We start from the raw sequence: 19,264 nt of genomic DNA on the forward strand, positions 1-19,264 counted from the left end.
CGCACCCTACCAAAACGTTCCTATATACACACGGTGTGATAGTGATATGATAAACTTTTGTGCAATGATGCGATGTGGTTTAACACATTTTTACGATTCTTATTATAAATTGTTTGTGCACTTTGGATAAGTGATTTTTTTTGTTGTCTTTTAAATTAAGCTTTCATTTTAGTCACAAGGAATATTTATGTAATTCATGTGAATTATGTAATTTGGAACAGTCTCAATGGAAACGGATGCGACTAATTAACAGTTCATGAAGCTTTACATGAGGTAATGATAAATGTGGGGTGTCTGTTCGATGAGACTAGTTTATATTCAGTTTTGATAAAATTAAATTCGAGCTTCACATCAAACACAATCAATGGCAGACGCTTTCAGAAAACTCAAAACGAATGAGCGAGCTTTTGAAACTGCTAGCTCACGTAAAGCCAACATTTATGATCCATTGGACTAAAACTTTTACAGACTCTGTCTGTTATTATCTGTTATTGACAGTTTCCTAATTCGTGCTGGTAATCTCTGGTTTATAGGATCTCATCATTATTCCTTATAGCTTGGCATAGAAAGGAGGTGATACAGCAAATTAAATGTCGAAGTGAAACTTTTAGTGTCAACACTTCGATCCAAAGAATTAAATGATTCGACAATTAAAGTCGTAAGAAGTAAACAGGCTTTGCATTCACATTTTACAAAATTTATCACCATCCATTTACCCGTAATTTCTGCAATAATTCGATAATTTCAATTTTATCGAACCAAACATTATTTCACAATGGAAATGTTCTACTTCAGTAAAATTTTATCGTTCCATTAAAAAAAGAAATTCGTGTACTGTCCCATTTTCAAGCTTATGAGCCACATTCTATGAACGAGTATGAGGTTGAAGATGTGTCACTTCTTTAATGTGCTGCATATAAAGGAATAAATTGCAAACATTGGCACAGTCCGATGCAACATATAAAACACATTAACGTTTTTAATTGAAATTTGAATATTCTCCATTCGTTTTTGATTTTGACTTGGCAGCCGTTTATTTAACAGCACATGTGCCGTGTCACTTTAGATGCGAAATATTTAAATTTCATTAATTTATGCTATAAATTTGTGAACACAGTATGTGAGACTAGAATGTAAATACCAATCAAAATCAATCAAATTGACTCTTCAGAAGTGAAGTGTGCTGTACCACTTCAAAAAAAAAACCTTTCTCCAGAAATTCAGTGACAACTATTGTATCATCTCCATAATATGACATAATCGATTGAGACTGCAAGGGTACTAGGTACGAAAGACCCATAGAACTCAGTGACATATTTTTCGCCGAGACACATGTTATAGTATATTTCTATACAAGGAAAGGAATTTGTTATTTCGTATCCAGATGAGTAAAAGTGTCCGAGGGCTTTAGCCCGAGGTTCTTTTACTCATCGTGATACGAAATATCAAATTATTTCCCGAGTGTAGTATGACATTTACGTCCCTTTACGAAGGAAGGAAAGATTTTTCACTAAGGACAGAAAGTCCATTTTCCCTCCCTAGCAAATTTTTTTATCTCGATTTATCTGTTCTCGGAAGATAAAATAGCGTATGCAGCACACCTTCCGCTCTGTACAATCGCCAAAATAAACATTGTAGACAGAGGTGCATAATCTATCATTTCCTAATTAGTGTTAAAATATCGCGACTTTGTCGCGTATTACCGCCCTCGTTTAGGAAAAACGTTGTTTCAATTGCATTCTAAAAGGCTTTTTAGCGATTTCGATTCCAGAACTCGCCCCCAGCTCGTGCTGGAAACCTGGAAACATGGAAACAATGAGCCATAGCTTACTGGTAAAAATAGATTTGAAGAATGTCTCGGTCGAAAATATGCTACTAAGTTCTATTAGTCTGTTAGAATACAAACTTGAAAGCTTTCTCTTTGAAAGAATTTCCTGAATGTAGTCACCTTTGTTAAACTCTCGAAACATAACAAATTATTTAGTCTACATTAGCAATTGAAATCGATAATAAAATCGGCTGGTGACTCTCTCGCTGATCGAGTGTTTACATTACTATGTCGCAATCAAATTAAATTTTCCATTCCATTGCATTCCCCCTACTTTTAAAAGCTAACACAGTATACAATTCTCGATACATTCCAATGTATTATCGAGGATTGGGTAAATTATTTACCATTGTCACCACATTTTAACACCAATCCACAGCTCCTTAATAAAAGCGTGGGCATGTGTATAACAATTGAAAAAATAGGAGTTATATATCATCGGATTTGCATTTTCAGTTAGCACTTTTTTTATATTATAAACGAATCGTACCTCTTCTTCAAACCAGTCGTCTCGCAGCTCGTATACTCTCCATATATACGCTTTTTTTGTTTATTCGATTCAGTTGGTTCGTTGCCTTTGATTCGATGTGTATACATAAAATCCGATTTTATATACACGGCTTGGAGAGATACACACCATTTATGTGATGGTATTATGTGAGTTATACCCACGTTGAACATCACCATCACAATGTGCCATGCTCCTCAATCTCGGTATATGTTGAAATAAATCGTAGTATATAGAAGGGCGCCAGCGTCCCAATAGATTCAGTCACTCTTTGGTGTTCGTTCGTTAAGGATAAAATTGTTTTGTTTAATGGACATATTTGTATTATTGTAAAATTAATTAATATTTTTAGTGAGTTGGTATACACCCACAGTGGATGATAGCGTTGAAAATGTGAATTGAATTTTGTTGATCAAATATAAATGTTTTAGTGAAATATTATTAGCAAAATTAGTTAATAAAAGAAGGGCAATTGTTGTTGTAAACTGTGTTTTAATAAATGTTAGATAATAATTGCATAAGGAAAATTTAAATTAGAAAAAAAGAGTTCAAACATAAATTAATTCAGAATGGCTCTGAAAATGTTCTATCGTGGTCCCAGTTCGAGACTTGAAACTTTAATTGAAAAAATTCAACAAACTAAAGAAGGTATGTGGAACAAACGGATATAAAGATATTTTTATTTAGTTCAACACTAATAAGTCGTCATTAAAAAATATATTTCGTAAAAGTTAAATTAATAATTTCTCTTCTAAAGTCCTTGATATAATATTTTAAGTTCTTCTATTTGAAAAAGTGAAGTAAACATTTAACAGAAATCTTTTACTTCATTAGTTTAATTATCTACATTTTTATAAGATAACATCGACTAGAGTACATACTAACTATTCCCTATTGCAAGCGAAACAAAGTATTAGTTCTAATAATTTTTTTTTGTTAAACATTAATTTAACGTTCAGATCTACATTACCATCCTTGAATATGCTAGTTATTCTAGCATTCATGTACCCTACAAAATCTTCATTTTTCTCAATTCGGATGTAATTAAAATGGAGCGCTTTTCTTAAAATCAGAGATAACATCGATAAAAGTGCAAGGGTCCGACGGAAAGTGATTTTTTTTTAAGGAACTAATTCAAAAAGTTCCTATTTGTAAAATTTTTGAAGTGCTTTTTAAGTGCTGACTGCTGTAAACTTTTAAAAGGAAGCCGGTTTTCGAGGTGTACTGAGAAAGTCAATTTTTCTCTTAGTCTTTATGGAGGGATCCCCAAATAACTATTTCGTCACATTATATAAAATAAAAAGGCGTCACAGAAACTAAAAATAATGAAGTGATCAGACCATCCGAACTTTGGAAGTTATTTAGAATTTTTTAAAGTTTTTTTAGAGATTTTTTTTTATTGGATTTTGATAGGGTTGTGGAATATAACAAAAAAAATTGTGCCGGATTTGATTATACATGGATTTTTATCTAAAAAAAATACTCCCGACGGTCTAATTTTCACCAAAAAACAAGCGTACCAAAACTTAACTATTTTAACTCATCGCCTTTTACACGCTTAAGTGTTTCAAAAGCAAATTTAGATAGATAAGTTTTGGCTCCCACTTATTTAATTTTTCCTTGTAAGTTTTTTTATTCAAGCTTTTATTTACAAAATGTAGTTAACTATAAAATAAAATCATCTGTTTAAAATCATTATTTAATAAACCATTCAACAATTTAGCAAATCAACATTAGGCAGAATAAGTGGCAAAAATAAAATTTAAATAGTACTTTTACCTTAGAAAAGCTTTTAAAACTGGAAAAAAGTTACAAGAGTTCAAAGGTTGTATTTTTTTCAGTTCCATTTTTTACATATATAATTCTGCACAAACGAGATTTCCATGGAAAAATCGAAAATAATTGTTTAACCTGTAAAGTCTGTAGTGTATTTGAAACAGTGAAACCATGCTGGTTCAATTAGTAATTACAACTGTTAAACTTAAATGCTTAACTTTCTTAAGATAGAACACCATTCAAGAGCAAAAATTCATTCTTTATCACCACAGTTGATTCCTAAATGTTCTAGCAAAGAATCTCGAACTGATCTAAAAATAAATCTAGTTCCAAAAATATCACATTGTCAGTTCGACACTTAAATTAAAATTATTTATTAAAATCAATTAAAATTGTCATTGGGAAAGTTGTCTTGCCAATTATTGAAAGTTGAAAGTAATTTCTAAAACTAGAAAAGCACATAATTTTTACCAGGATCGACGTTTTTTAATTATAAAATAGTCAGTTGTCAGTGTTGAAATTTCAGAATTAGCGATTAGAAAATATTCTAACTCATCTATTTCTTGAATTTGATTTTTTTTACAAATAGTACAAATTGAATGAAATCAAGAAAGAGGAAATTTCATTTTATAAAAGCAAATTTGTTTTGAATTCTATAGATCTGAATTGCAAAACCGGGAACTATTCTGAAAAGCAAAAAACGATTTTTCAAAAAATCTAAAATTCTTTTCTTAAAATTTCTCTATAATTCTTTGAAGATTTTTTTTTTTAAATAGTTCCTGGCGAAGAGTCAACGCTTTCTTTGGTGTAGTGCTAAAGTTCGGACCTGAAAATATCAGAACTTGTTTTGAATTGAACCTGATAATGTTCGACCTGACATGAGTAGAAAAGAAACCAAATGGAGAAAAGTATAGATCTGGTTGTGGTCTACATTTTTCTCCATTCGACCAAAAATGATCCATCATGGCTTCATGGTGAAAAATTGTTTTAAAGAATGTTTTAGCCAGAAATATGTCAGTTAGTTTTATGATTCTTTTTTAAAGAACCTTGCCACTTTAATGCCAATTTTGGCCTACACATTCTTAAAATCGATTTTAAATCGGCACATTTTTGGCCAAATGGAGCAAAATGTAGATCATTCTGTCTTCTACATTTTTCTGACTTGAACTTTCTGCATTGAGCGATTCACTTCACAATATATATTACACACTTGTCACGAAGACGTCGAGGCTTTCCGAGACTGATAGTGACAAGTGTGTACTCTATTTTATCACATAAGCGAAAACGAGACAACAACATAGACCTGAAGTGTAATTTTTGAATTATTCTGCTAGTTAAGTAATTTTGACATCCGAACACCGAGCGTATGTGATAAAACCTATTACTGGCTTAAGTGGATTTACAATTAATTACGTATCGAGGAGTAGTGGGTTACATTGGATGCTGCGAAAGTAATTCATCGCCTCTGTGATAAAAGTAAACTCACACGAAAGTTTTTGAGCAACTGACTTTTCTGGGAGTGTAGAGTTGTCGAAGAAAGTTGCTCAAAAACACACGAGTGAGTTTGTGAGTATCACAAAGTAATGATTAAGTAATGAAGTAAATACCACAAGCGAAAGTTGATTTTCAGATAGGAAAATAAAAAAAGAACCGAAAATTGTTCACATGTAATTAAGCATTTTCGCAGTGGAGAAATTGTTGTGTAACGGTCAACTTTCGTATAGAGCAGGTTGTAAATTGATTTTGTTCATTCTTCTGGATCATCCATGTCTTTAAACATGGTTATTGAAAACCGCTCCTGAAATGTCACAGAACTAATTTTTGACCTGAGACGAAATTTCGTTTGTCAGTCAACCCACTATTTCCAAATAAGCCAATACTAACTTGTAATAATCCCACGATTTTCAATTCTGAAAATATTTGAACGTTTTGCAGTGCCGGGAGCAGCATCAACTCCTTTACATCATTTTTATATCGAGAAAACATTCCAATAAAATCAGGTAACTCAACATATTATCAACGTATTTGGTGTAATAAGATTACCAGAATCGTGCATTCGGATTACTCCAATGATTGAATGGTTTCGGTTTCTGCTGTAATCTTCAACAGAAACATTCTTGTTTCCAACACAAAATATTTGTTCAAATCACCTTATTTCCTTTTCACACCAATTGACCGAATTAACCTCAACACTTCCTATTCAATTAGTGGAACATCGAGTCAAACACACACAAAACAAAACAACATCAAAAACCATTTCGTACATTTGAAGACACAAGACTTTATCATGTCTTTTGTTCGTATTATGATGATTACAGCTAAGGGAAACACTAATTAAGACCAGTTACAATTTAATCATTCAACATTTACATTATTCATTTTGTATTAGCATCATGTTGGAGGAGATAATATGCTATATGGTGTTTTAGCTGTCGGATATACTATATATACATTTGGTGAATTTATACATTCTTGTTACTTGTGGCTCGTACACGACAAACGGTGTATATCACATCTAAGTGTTTTCATTATAATCTCAATTTATTAATACGACAAAAAAAAGTGTAATGTTGGTGTTGATGATGTGTACAACAATTATAGCGTACCATATTCGTGTGAGTAATTGGCTTCTTCGTTAGGCGTATAGGATATATCAATTAAAATCACATCATGTTGAATGAATGAAACAATTGAATTCGAGATTTTAGCCTAAAATTGTTTTTAATTAGATGTGACTCGAATTAACAGGAAAGTGCACACGACACCGTCAATAACAACTGTAACTAAATGGGACCTCACATCAAAATTATAAAGTCATGTACCATCGCCTGGTTGGTGATCATTGTGGTTCAATGAACATTTTCATAAAATCTATGGGTGCTTCATAAAGGTTTTCACCGGTAGAAGGGGTAGTGAAGATATTTCTTTTATTTATCCAGTACGTTATCTTGATTTTGAACGATCTCAAGTTGGAACGCCATAAGCAGCACGGTTAGTCGTTCTACAATCGCTAAACCGAACTGTTGTGCATACGTTATTTTGCACCAGCTGGTCACATACAATTTCAATACTAAAATAAGATGACGACATTTTCAGTCAATGTCGTCATTCCGACGTGAATTAACCAAATTTTGGTGTTTGACGCTATACAGTGTTTAAGGAGAGCGATTTTTGACCACTTTGTTTAAATTGGTCTCGGGGTCACACGACAAAATGAGAGAAATCAAATTTAAACTGGGCTCTACTCTCAATTTCTTTTTTCATTGATGAATTGAATATTTGACAGCTGACCCCGAGACCAATTAAATTTAACTGGTCTTCGCTCTCTTTAAACACTGTATTAAATCTATTTGCGGTTTTCAACTAAACTTTTTGTGTTGAGCGAACCCTTACATACAGCAAAAAAATGAAAATAAATTGGATGTAGAGAATGATTTTATAAACCATATCATCTCCTCCTATTGAATACGTGGACCCTTGCAGAAGAAAAATGATCGTACGAGCAAAAACACCATCAAACCACATTAAAATTGATTCTAACATAGACTAATGGGCATATAATATGGTATTCTCTCTGTGTGATTCGAAAGTAGACTTAGTACAGTTTTGGCATAAGATATAAGTATGATCCCCATATAAAGCATGTACCGTCGACGCTGAGTTATGGAATCGTATAAAAGGAACCCCTCATTGAAAATGTGAAAAAATTGCATGGTGAAACTGAATAACTTTTCAGTTAGGTGATGTGTGGATTTTTCTTGCGAAACGGGTGAGGAATTTATGGCTTGTATACCATATTGTTACATATTGCCGTGAACATAAACAGGCTATTATCTTTTAACATCAAGTTGATGCGAAAATATAATAAGATGTATGAAAATGGGCCAAGTAGCGAAATTGTGATTGATGAACGGATTTTCCGACATTTGTTATCATTGTCTTTAAATGGAAAAAATGGATTTGTGGTTCGTTAAGTGAAATTCCGTTTAGTGAAGTGGTGGATATGGTATTATAAAAACACATAACTTGTCAAATTGAAAGGGTATTCGTTTTCTTATATGCCTATGAACATTTATATGTGTTTTCCTTTCGAAATGACATTATCCGAATTATTTAATCAACACAAAATCGGCGAATGCATATAACCGAAAATTGATTAAATATGATTGATGGATTTTATCCCTTTTTTCGCAGACATATATTCATCGCACACATCATCCAGCTTTTCACCGTCGCCATCGACTGAAGGAGCCGAAACACCAAATTCCTTAATTCATGACGCTGAAAATAATCGGCTTACAGCGAATATTGAAGAAAATGGTAATGAACGTGCCATGAAGAAGTCAAAGTTAAATGAAAATTGTCTGAAAAGTGATAAAACCACTCTGGATGGGGCACAGCAAAATGGTGAAGGAACTTATCACTGTCAATTTTGTGAGAAATCATTTCCAAGATTGGGATACCTTAAAAAGCACGAACAAGTAAGTGATTCTGGAATTTTTATTTTGAAGTATACAACGCGCATTAGAGTACCTAAAATTGTTACTTCATATGATCTCGGTTTTGCATACAATATTTTATTGTCTAGAACGATAATCTCGCATTTTTATTTATCTCGATTTATCTGGTCTCGAGTCTCGACAGATAAAATAGTACATGCACGTCATGCACGCTAGGGCCACAATGTCACACACGTGAAAATAACAATTTTGCCAAGAGGTGCATAATCTACTATTACTTCATTAGCACAGACATTTTCTTATAAACGTCCACATAAAATGTCTGCCAAATGATGTTTAAGAATTCTTCCGCAAATTGTTAGGTTTCGACAAGGCTTCAATCGGAATTTATTGCCAAAACCATGAAACCAGCGATCTCTCATCCACGAGTTGCCGAAATTGTACGTTACTAAGGCAGAACACTTTACACGCTTAACAATCAACATTGACATAAAAAGGCCAACGGAAAAACCATAATGCCCGCATAGAGACCATATCACAATACGCATACGTACACCATACTTGATGGATATATATACGACATTATGACACAATACGCAAGAAAAATAAGAAAAAGACGACAAACACAAAACGACCATAAACATAAACGTTCACCTTTTCTGATCCCTTGCATTAAATATGCACAATTCGCGTTGTTGCAGTAGAAGAGGTTTACCACCTCTTACATTACATAATGTGGTGTACGTACAGTACACATTGTACATGTTTTGTGCTATACGCACTGTAGAGTTGGTTTAATCACATTAAAAATAATACTGCATCCGAAGTCGTAAGCGATGTACGGGAACATTTTCGATGTGAGTTGTTCTTGCAAAATAAAAAAAAATTAAAATGATTCTTCAGTTCTTATGGATAATGTGAATAGTAGATTAGACTGCAATAAAACCTGCTGAATCTACTTCATCTTTTGTATTTTCAAAAGATTGCTACAAAATCTTCTACTTCAATAGTCCTAACATAAATTTTGTACGAAAGACTTTAAGACATTAGCCAGAACTCATTACTTATTTCGGTGTTCGCTGTCGATAACAGACGGGATAGGCTCTAGAACTAAATAAATCCGGAGATTGTTTGGCGGTCAGTATTAGCCAAGTGCTATTACTACTGAAACAAGTCCTATTACTACTGAAACATTAGCCGAGTCCTATTACTACTGAAACTTTCCGATGAATATCTTACTGGTATTTTCGGCTTTGATTTTATACTAAAATATATCCGAGCCACATGAGGACACTATAATTCAATCAACCATTTTACCAATAGGCAAACAAGCTAACAAGCCCAAGTTTTATTTTACTAAGTTTCTATTGGCCACAAACTCTTAAGACGCAAATTCGTATATATTATATTCAGTTGTGCTAATTTATATTCACCATTGCTACACCGCATTACATTGCAAAATATATCTCTCTCATTTCATACGGATGATAAATGAACTCACTTGGTTGTCAAAGAAAAAATTGTCTTCAGAAATTGTTTAACACCGCTACAATATACTCGGTATATTATCATAAAATTAATGCAATGCCACAAAGATCAAGCATTTCTAAATACGATTGAGGCGGCGGCATTAGACCATATTTTTGTTGTTTTTAATTTTTCATAAAATATCTTCCATTCAATGTCTTCAATGTCTGTATATAAGCCGGAGTATATTATGTCGTTTCTGCGTATAAAACAGTCTTTTATGAAACGAAAACTGAACTTCTTACTTTACCAACGCAGATGAATAACGAAAGATAATAGACGAAAAGGAGAGGATATGCACAAAAAAGCACCTTTTTAAAAATCGCTGCTTTTGTGCCACTCAAACACTATTCTACACACATCATCGCATACATGACATAATTTATACGGTGAATTTTTAAAATAATTTAATAATAAATTAGAGAATTTGGAATAATTAAATTTAAACCCGAGGTATTCTGTGAGTTATATCGCTGACGACGGTTTTATATGGGAGGTTGGGGTTTTAGTGGTTTCACGTTCATTCGTTATGTTTACATTCATTGGACCAAATATCGATAATTTGTTTAAGATGTGTTTTCATCATGGATACATGGAACTAATGTATCATGACGAGGATACTTTGATATCAGTAGAACCAGCATAATTCGGTCTGAGTCCAATTAAATTAAATTCAATCAAAACTTTTCACAACATCTTCAAATTATACACCAAACCTCGGCACTCCCGTCTCTCACCTATACAATTTAATAAATATGAGTGATTCGTAAATGCACCAAAATAAAAAAGGAGACAAAACTGCCGCAAGAATTCGAAAATATCAGATTTAAAAATCTTTTCTACGTGCTGGCACCAAGAAATGAAAAGTATGATTTTCATATTCAAGCAATAAAAACACCTTCAGAAGCAGTTCGTTATAACGAAAATATGATGACGGAGATTCTGTCATCATTGCCTTTTGATAAGAGTAATGTGAATGTGTTGCGTGTGCATTCCGTCAACGTTAGTACAGTAACATTTGACGCTTAAGATGTTCTCTTTTAGAAATGACAAAATTTATACTTTAAATTTAGCAAAAACAAAAATGTTTCTCTAAAACAGGATTATTATGTTTTACAGAGTCATGCAGAACACATGCCATTTAAATGCGAATATTGTTCACGTCTGTTCAAACATAAAAGGTCAAGAGATCGACATACGAAATTGCATACCGGCGATAGAAGATATCGTTGTCCTCATTGTGAAGCCGCATTCTCCAGAAGGTAAGCGAAAAATGTGATAAAAAACTCTAAAAAGTAATAAAGGCGATGGGACTCTTTAATCTTACGTCAGTCGTAAGAGTGTACTAAAACATTTAAGATTTAATATTTTAAGAAACAGCAAACATATTGAGATATAATCATTAAACCTTTTGTGTCAAGTATTGCCTAGTATTTGATATAAAATCTATTACTTTATTTGTTCAATTTGGTATGAAAAGGAAAACTATTCAGAACTCATTATTCACTTTTGTCGTCTTTGTCGATAACAGATGACTTGACTGTCAGAGTTAGCGCTGATGAGTTTTCCAGCCATTTAATAGGAAGAGTTATAATCGCAATTGTCAAATATGATTACAGCTTAGTGGCTGGTAGGACACGATGGTCCCTGAGATTGAAACACTTTCAGAGACAAAATAATTTTTGTAGATTACGCTTCCACTTGACGAGAACTCAGGAGAGGGATTACGGCGTCATTTCTCTTTTCTCTATTCAATCAAAACTCTTCTGATAGAGAACGATTCACTCTTTCACTGACAGATGTCGCTGCAACAAAACCATTGTCAACAGAAAAATAATAAAATATTTACTCAACGGATTTCAGTCAAATAAAATGCCATCGTATAGCACGGTGGGGCTGAACAACTTTATTTTGCGAAGGTCGTAAACATGGGATATTTTTATTGAAAATGATAGAGGGATATGCTACGAGTAATTAGCAAGCGAAATTGAAATCCTTTTGCTGGGATAGCATATAAAATTTCCAAGTATTAACTCTCTCATGGGATACTAGGGTGTGTCGATTTCAATTTTTTTTAGTGTTTCCGGATTCCGACCTACCGCGATTCACCATCGCACTAGCAATAATAATCAGCAAAAAGTTTTTTTTTAGAAGTCAATATAAGCTTGCATCGCTGCTTTTTAAAAAATTTTCGAGCTAAACGAGGTACCTGGATTGTGTGTGAGAACCAAAAATCTACAGATGCTTTTGCAGAGTTTTCACTCTGCACGGCATCTAGAGGGTCTACTAGAACATACAAAAATTAAAAAAAGTTAAAAAAATGTTTTACCGTCGTTTTGGTATAGCACCAAGTTTAACCGAGGTGCAATTTTCAAGAATCTTGTAAGTGAAAAAGTCATCTCTTTTGGGAGAATTTTTTTCAAGCTATTGTTGTGATAGCTCATTTTGTAGGTATTTCAATAGCGCATCCAGCAAGCGTACAGTTTCGATAAGTAAATTTAAATATTTTTTGGTTTCGCCCAAAAATGGTGTATTTTTTCGAGTGTTTTCAAAAATATAACAAATTTGCTTTTCTTAAAAATTTAAGTTTTACTATTTTCAGCTTTTAAATGTGTTGTTTATGAATAATATTTGAATTTCTGTCAAAATTTTTCATTTACTCGTTGTATTTAAAATGTTAATTGTCTCCATTCTCGAAAAAATGCTCATTTTTGGGCCTTCCAACAGCGAAACCAAAAAATATTTAAATTTACTTATCGAAACTGTACGCTTGCTGGATGCGCTATTGAAATACCTACAAAATGAGCTATCACAACAATAGCTTGAAAAAAATTCACCCAAAAGAGATGACTTTTTCACTTATAAAAGTCTTGACAATTGCACCTCGGTGAAACTTGGTACCATACCAAAACGACGGTAAAACATTTTTTTAACTTTTTTTAATTTTTGTATGTTCTAGTAGACCCTCTAGATGCCGTGCAGAGTGAAAACTCTGCAAAAGCATCTGTAGATTTTGTTTGGTTCTCACACACAATCCAGGTACCTCGTTTAGCTCGAAAATTTTTAAAAAAGCAGCGATGCAAGCTTATATTGACTTCTAAAAAAAACTTTTTGCTGATTATTATTGCTAGTGCGATGGTGAATCGCGGTAGGTCGGAATCCGGAAACACTAAAAAAAATTGAAATCGACACACCCTAGTATCCCATGAGAGAGTTAATACTTGGAAATTTTATATGCTATCCCAGCAAAGGGATTTCAATTTCGCTTGCTAATTACTCGTAGCATATCCCTCTATCATTTTCAATAAAAATATCCCATGTTCACGACCTTCGCAAAATAAAGTTGTTCAGCCCCACCGTGATAGCGCATGATCTTAGGACTCTGGAACAGCAATCAGTTTTTCAATCGGCTCTATATCGGCTTAGCGATTAAAGTTTAAAAAAAGAATATGATGCAATGACAGAAAACGTTTTTTTCAAATCCTTATCGCCAAGCCGATATAGGGTCGATTGAAAAACTGATTAGTGTTTGTTCCGGAGTCCTGAGATCATGTGCTATTTGACTGAAATCCATCGAGTAAAAAATTAATTATTTTTCTGTTTACAATGGCTTTGTTACAGCGACATCTTTCAGTGAAAGAGTGAATCGTTCTCTATCAGAAGAGTTTTGATTAAATAGAGAAAAGACAACTGACGCCATAATTCCTCTCCAGAACGAAAATGTTGCCGCCAGTTGCCATATCACAATGGTGATTGCTCCCTTCATCCGAAGTCCTCCTACAAATGAGAAATTAATTTCGGTGATGTACTTTAAAGAATGGAACATCGATGCAATTCTTAATTTCCTTTAACTTTCTTTGACGAGAATTTTGAACGTTACAAGAATATAGATACCTTATCTAGACCAATGATTTAATAGAGTACACTTTTATGTCATTGATCTAGACTGCCATATACTGTCTAGTTTAGCTATTATTTTGGGGCATTTTGACAAGTTATTTTTAGTCGACGTAAAAATAAGCAGCTCACTTATACTTTTATTTGCCACGGTTGCATACAACGCCTGACACACTTCAGTCGGTTGACAAAGTTGAGTGCATCGTGCACCCATGGATGTTGTACTGTTGCTGTAACGAAACGAATTTTATAAAAAAAATCTTCTAAGAGACATATCATTGAACAACCTTTTGTTTAGAATGCTTAAAGTTATACGTCTAAATAGTTGAAATAGGCGTAGTCAGGTCAATTTCTGTATTTAATTTCTTACTGCTTTAGTTTTCACTTCTATCTATCGATTTTTCATACTGAATCAATTCCTTTTCCTGTGAGTATTCTATTCTATTCATTCCATTAATTCATTTAAAATAAAAACCGGAATTTCGATCAATAATTTACGCGGAAAGCTAAAACCTGAAAGGGAAAAGTTATGAGACTTACGCTGTTTTGGTGTCTCAAGTTCCATGGTGGCTGAAATAACCCGAAAGCCGATTTCTATTATACATTTCTCTCTTGTCAATCAAAGAAACGCCGATAAAAATTCCGAATGTACGAAGAATCAGAAGAAAAAAAACCGAAGACCATTGCATAAAATATGCCGCTGAAATCTTGTTTTAATGCGAAATAATTGGACATTATTGATCATCACGAATCACAAACAATTTCGATTAGTCGATTGATTGATGATGTGTAGCATAAATAATTATTGTCCAACAAGTTCTGTAAAATAATTATTTTATTGCATAACGGCCTCACGTTGAACGATCATTTATAGATCAAGTAGAGCGGTTGAACCAACAATTTTTCTATTTTTTAATTAAATTCTTGTTTAGTATAAATGTATAATAGGTGCTCCGTTTTTTACATCTCAAACACGGCAGATGGTATACACACTTGTAGCTCTAATAATATATTTTACCACTCGTGTCATTTCAGTGATCACCTAAAGATTCATATGAAAACGCACGACAATCAGAAACCATTTCAATGTACAATCTGCAACAGAGGATATAACACCGCAGGTTAGCTTTAAAGCTGTGCCTTTATTGTAATTTTTGTTAATTTAATAAATTTATTTTCATGTTAAGCCGCTCTAACGTCACACATGCAAAACCATAAAAAACAGGCCGCATTAGTTGGAGCGACAGGAATGAATTATAGGTAATGCCCTAAACGATTACATCCAGTAAAATATTAAAATATTTCTCTACCATAAGTCCTAGATCGACGGGCTCTGGCTCCAGTACAAGCAGTATTCATCAGAAACGTAAATACTCCCCAATCGATCCGAATTCGAACACCGATTATATCAGTGCCAAGCGGTCAGCCAGTGCTAATTCAACGCTATATTGTGTGTATTGTACGAAGAATGATTTTCAATCGTTGGATCAATTGCATTCGCATATTCAAGCGATGCATGCAGCGGCACTCAGAGAGGTGAATGTCAATTTATTACCGCATTCCAATCAAATAGCAAATTTGATAATAAAATATCCCAAAAAAATTCCAGAATCACTCACCATTCTCTAGTTCGAGCCTACAGTTATCTTGCGAATTTTGCACTATGAAGTTTCCCACTGTTCCTTCTATGTTTCATCATGTTCGCACAACGCATATTGATCGAGTGAACAGTCCCAATACATATATTGACCATTTTAACCGCATGACCGGTTACGGAAAGTTTGTACCTTCAGTAGTGGAGCGTAAAGATGACGAGAAAAACAATCATCACACCATTAAAACTGAACAGGCTAGTCCCAGAGATGAAAAAGAAAGGGAAAAATCAGCCACTCCGATTGCCGCCGTCGCTGCAATAAAACAAGAAGAAGAGCAGGACAGTCCAACAGATTTAAGTAAGAAACCAGCCAAAGAAAATGAAATCAAGAGCAGCCCAGAGGCGGGAACGAAATCTCCACCAGTGGGAAACTTTTTGTGTAACCAATGTAACGCCGCCTTGCCGGATTTTGAATCTTTCCGGAACCATTTGAAAAATCATTTGAATCAAGGTGTCGGAAGGTTTGTCTGTCAGCATTGTGGCATTAATTTGACCAATCAATCCGACTATGATCGCCATATTTCATCGCATTTTTTGATCACCACATCTGAGTTCTTCTGCAATTTTAACTGCAACAAAGCATTCCAGAAATCGGATGATCTGCACAAACATTTGTTCGAAATTCATGCTCAAAGCTTATTCAAATGTGGAATATGCTCGGATCTGTTTGATACGAAGGTGGCCATTCAGGTGCATTTTGCCGTTGCTCATTCCAATGAAGTGAAAATCTATCGATGTTCCGCTTGCATGGAAGTCTTCAAGACTGAACCGGAGTTTAAGCATCATGTTAAGACCAGACACGTTGTATCTGGTGCCGTGCAATGCGTATTCTGTCGAACAGTTTGCGCTTCAGAACTAGAGATGCATTTCCATTTAGCTGCCCATGCTAGACAATTCCGATGTCCTGCTTGTCCTGAATCCTTTCACGTTGAATTTTTGCTCGATCGTCACATGCAAACTCATCATTCGCAAAAGGATCAAAGTTTTCACTATAAAGTTGGTGGCAGTGTGGCCACGGCGAACAACAATAACAACATTCTGGACTATCACTATGCTAATGTTGCGAACAAGAATCATTACGGATTCAATGCCAAGTTCTACAACAGTCTTCACGTAGACACTCCAAACAACAAACCACCAAGTTCAATGTATGGTTTCTACGATTCGGCTGGCAAATCACGATATGAGAATGGTGGAGTTCCAGCAAAAAACCTTCTCGGCATTTATAACGCTGAGCTAGCTTCTAAAATGTATCTGCCTGAAAGCGTTCCTGAACGCGATGTTTATCAACCGACAACTGGGAAATCGGCATATTTTCCGAGAATTTCTTCTAACAAGGCTCCCGATGTCATGAAATTGCAAAATTATCCACCGAACCCAGAATTGGATGGAAAATCACGGGCAACAACCGAAAGCCAGTTGGGATGTGGGATCTGTGAAAAGTCCGATTTCAATACGGAAGCCGAATTTCATACACACCGAAAAGTTGCTCATAATTTGAAAACAGGAGTCAGTCTACGCTGTGCATATTGCAACGGCAACTTCAGATCCAGGTACGCCTTTCTGACCTTTGCAAGTTATTCTGTGATTTTCACGCTGGATGCTTTATTTTCAGACATGAACTCGAAAATCATATGAAGGTTACTCATAACACAACGGGAAAGCATAAGTGTTTGATCTGTGACGAAATATTTCCATCACCTGCCGTACTAGCTGAACACAAACTGACCCATTCGAAAGTTGGTCCATCTGGAACATGTTCTCGATGTCTGAGTAAGTTCATCGAACTAGTTTTGTAAAAAATGTTTTTTTTAACCAACGATTCCTTCTCTCAGCCGCTTTGCCAGATGTAACTGCCTTTAAATCACACATGAGCGAACACGGACCCACAGATATCCCAGTCCAATGTATATGTTGTCGCCAAACATTAAACTCTGAATTCGAGATTGGACTGCACGCCAAGTAAGAGAAATTAAATTTCAATTTCAATGAAACATTTTAACTTAACGAAAAATGTCGAAATTTCAGATTCCACACAAAATCATCGGACAACCAGGAAAATACGTGTGCTCTCTGTTTAGATCAACTACCATCCAATACCGATGCCAAAGTGTGTGAAAAGTGTTTTAAGCGACACAATTTTAGCAGTAAATTTCAAAATTACCAAAAACTGCCTGACCAGCACCATTCCCGTGACATCGAGTATCGATGTAATATCTGCAAGACATACGTCATATCCGCTGTGAAGCTACAAGAGCATTTAATCGAGCATTCATTCAAAGGATGCGAAGAGCGCGGCTATTCGTGCTACATTTGTTCGTCCGTTTTCACCGTTCCATCCGGCCTCCAACTGCATATGGCTGAGCATGGTAATGGAGCCAAACCGTACGATTGCAATTTGTGTACGGAGAAATTCTTTTTCCGGGCCGAATTGGAAAATCACATGTTTGAGCATGACAACGGCCGCATCAAGGTCAATGCGGAGGAATTGAGTAAAGAATTGAAATCGGAAGAGACCGACGAACGTATGATGGTAATGAAATCGGAAGCAAATGATGAGGAAGAGGAGTACATTGAAGTTGAAAAGGTGCTGGAAACATCGATGAATTCGTCAAGTCCATCAGCGCCGACAAATGGTGTTGAGGATAAATGTGACCAAAACTAAATAGAAATAGAAGGAAAGCGAACCCATTTAACCACACCCCCATGCAATCAAACAATTTTTTTGGAATATTTAGAATAGAGAAAAATGTAAATCAGTAAAAATCATCTTAATCCTTATAAAAGAAACGTTGGAATTTTGTATTGATGTACGCGTATCGTTCGCTCTAGCCTAACTATCAATTTTATTAAAATGCGGAGGACGAATGTTTTCGATTTCTTATTTTTTACTAATTTATTTCTAGCGTAGCTAATTGTTCTCGTTTTAGTTTCCCCTTAGCATTATTGATTAAAAAATTTGTTATATTGTCGTGTTAGTTTCATTCCTGTTTGAGTATTAGTCAGAACGTCGTTCCTTGACCAGAACGTTCATTTGTAACAATATTGTGAAGCTGCAGCACACAATGTGAAGAAAATACAACATTTTATTATTCGAATGTGATAAGTAGATAAGTAATTTATTAATTTTTCAATTGTTTTCCTTTCGTTTTTTTTTTTGTTTAAATGTTATTTGTGTTAAATTGAGACTAAATTGCTTTGAATTTACCATACATTTCTATCATTGGGTTTTCCAGTCTGACGGTGGGACAACTCCTTTATCTTATTATTTTTAGTTGGTATATTGGTTAAATATAAAGTAGCAATTGTATTGTACATTCTTAATTATTAAGATTACTAATCTAATAAATTATTACACCACACGGTCGTTTTACATTAATTTCCCCATTTCACGCTATGAATTGTTACAATTAAACAGTTCCGAGATACAGTCCGAGGTACAATGGAATAGAAACATATATCTGATGCGAGGGGTAATCGACTGGTCGAAATGGTGGCAAATCAATTAGAGGGATTCTTTTGAAAATCCACCTATCAAAATCGGACCCATTTCGTCTGCGATGGATATATACATGGTTTGAAAGGTCTTTGCCAGTAGACCTCAAAACAGGCCT

The 19,264-nt window shown here is 34.4% G+C and overlaps 1 protein-coding gene across 2 annotated transcripts in view; it reads left to right on the forward strand.

The window, feature by feature from the left end:
- LOC119071139 (zinc finger protein 423 homolog) overlaps positions 1-19,012 on the forward strand; it is a 52,724-nt gene extending 33,712 nt beyond the window's left edge. Inside the window, exons 1-10 of one of the 2 annotated variants that reach the window (XM_037175835.1) lie at positions 2,850-2,984; positions 8,307-8,593; positions 11,219-11,361; positions 15,032-15,117; positions 15,184-15,256; positions 15,313-15,532; positions 15,606-17,203; positions 17,266-17,423; positions 17,486-17,612; positions 17,679-19,012. In XM_037175835.1, the coding sequence (XP_037031730.1) occupies positions 2,906-2,984; positions 8,307-8,593; positions 11,219-11,361; positions 15,032-15,117; positions 15,184-15,256; positions 15,313-15,532; positions 15,606-17,203; positions 17,266-17,423; positions 17,486-17,612; positions 17,679-18,315 (3,408 nt within the window). In that variant the 5' untranslated portion in view covers positions 2,850-2,905 and the 3' untranslated portion in view covers positions 18,316-19,012. Of the gene's footprint in view, positions 1-2,849; positions 2,985-8,306; positions 8,594-11,218; positions 11,362-15,031; positions 15,118-15,183; positions 15,257-15,312; positions 15,533-15,605; positions 17,204-17,265; positions 17,424-17,485; positions 17,613-17,678 lie in introns of those variants that run through there. The other variant, XM_037175834.1, reaches the window with a different exon arrangement.
- Positions 19,013-19,264: the final 252 nt, after the last annotated feature.

This window comes from Bradysia coprophila, assembly GCF_014529535.1.
Source record: "Bradysia coprophila strain Holo2 chromosome IV unlocalized genomic scaffold, BU_Bcop_v1 contig_144, whole genome shotgun sequence".
Classification (NCBI taxonomy): domain Eukaryota; kingdom Metazoa; phylum Arthropoda; class Insecta; order Diptera; family Sciaridae; genus Bradysia; species Bradysia coprophila.